The sequence below is a fragment of the Hylobates moloch genome, unplaced genomic scaffold, assembly GCF_009828535.3.
Source record: "Hylobates moloch isolate HMO894 unplaced genomic scaffold, HMol_V3 SCAFFOLD_15047, whole genome shotgun sequence".
Taxonomy (NCBI): Eukaryota; Metazoa; Chordata; class Mammalia; order Primates; family Hylobatidae; genus Hylobates; species Hylobates moloch.
The window spans coordinates 1-1,343 of record NW_026667322.1 but is presented as its reverse complement, the minus strand read 5'-3'; the positions used below and the strand labels follow the sequence as shown (position 1 = coordinate 1,343).

General features: G+C 55.9%; 1 protein-coding gene across 1 annotated transcript; it reads left to right on the top strand.

Annotated features, from left to right (window-relative positions):
• Nucleotides 1-5: 5 nt before the first annotated feature.
• Nucleotides 6-1,077, top strand: LOC116465942 (mucin-4-like; the record flags this gene model as incomplete). The annotated part of the gene is made up of 2 exons (XM_032148837.2): nucleotides 6-612; nucleotides 802-1,077. Coding segments are annotated over 2 exons (883 nt in total), but the record flags the coding sequence as incomplete, so codon positions are not given.
• Nucleotides 1,078-1,343: the final 266 nt, after the last annotated feature.

Here is a 1,343-nt window from a genome sequence, read left to right as displayed (position 1 = left end):
CTCTTCCTGTCACCAGCACTTCCTCAGCATCCACAGGTCACACCACCTCTCCTCCTGTCACTGACGCTTCTTCAGCATCCACAGGTCACACCACCTCTCCTCCTGTCACTGACACGTCCTCAGCATCCACAGGTCACACCACCCCTCTTCCTGTCACTGACGCTTCCTCAACATCCACAGGTCACACCACCCCTCTTCCTGTCACCAGCACTTCCTCAACATCCACAGGTCACACCACCCCTCTTCCTGTCACTGACACTTCCTCAACATCCACAGGTCACACCACCCCTCTTCCTGTCACTGACGCTTCCTCAACATCCACAGGTCACACCACCCCTCTTCCTGTCACTGACACTTCCTCAGCATCCACAGGTCACGCCACCCCTCTTCCTGTCACCAGCACTTCCTCAGCATCCACAGGTCACACCACCCCTCTTCCTGTCACTGACGCTTCTTCAGCATCCACAGGTCACATCACTCCTCTTCCTGTCAGCAGTGCTTCCTCAGCATCCACAGGTCAGGCCACCCCTCTTCCTGTCACTGACGCTTCTTCAGCATCCAAAGGTCACACCACCCCTCTTCCTGTCACCAGCACTTCCTCAGAATCCACAGGTCATGCCACCCCTCTTCTTGTCACTGATGCTTCCTCAGCATCCACAGGTCACACCACCCCTCTTCCTGTCAGCGAAAACCCTTTCACTTGACGATATGTGTCAGATCCACATCTCACCACATTCCTTTGTCACCAGACAGGTCACACCACCTCTCTTCCTGTCGCTGACACTCCCTCAGCATCCACAGGTCACACCACCTCTCTTCCTGTCACTGACACTTCCTCAGCATCCACAGGTCACCCCACCCCTCTTCCTGTCACCAGCGCTTCCTCAGCATCCACAGGTGACACCACCCCTCTTCCTGTCACCAGCACTTCCTCAGCATCCACAGGTCACATCACCTCTCTTCCTGTCACTGACACGTCCTCAGCATCCACAGGTCACACCACCCCTCTTCCTGTCACAAGCACTTCCTCAGCATCTACAGCATCCTCGGGCTCCCCTCTGAAGAAGGAAACATCAGGTAACTGCCATGTGCGTCGTCTTCACCTCTCCCAGTGGGCCCCTTGGCGGAATTCAGCCTCAGGAGTACCTGAGGACACTGGTGCATTCGCATTACCTGGTGTGGCTGAGTCAGGTCCCACAGGGGAGGAGGCGATGGGTGTGGTGGGTGACAGGCTCACTCTCCTGTGTGCCCCAGTCGAAAACCACTGATGTCGAGAGTAGTCTGGATATGACCAGCGGATAGACAAGGAGTTTCCAGCTCTCTCTTCCACCTCCTGATTTCTT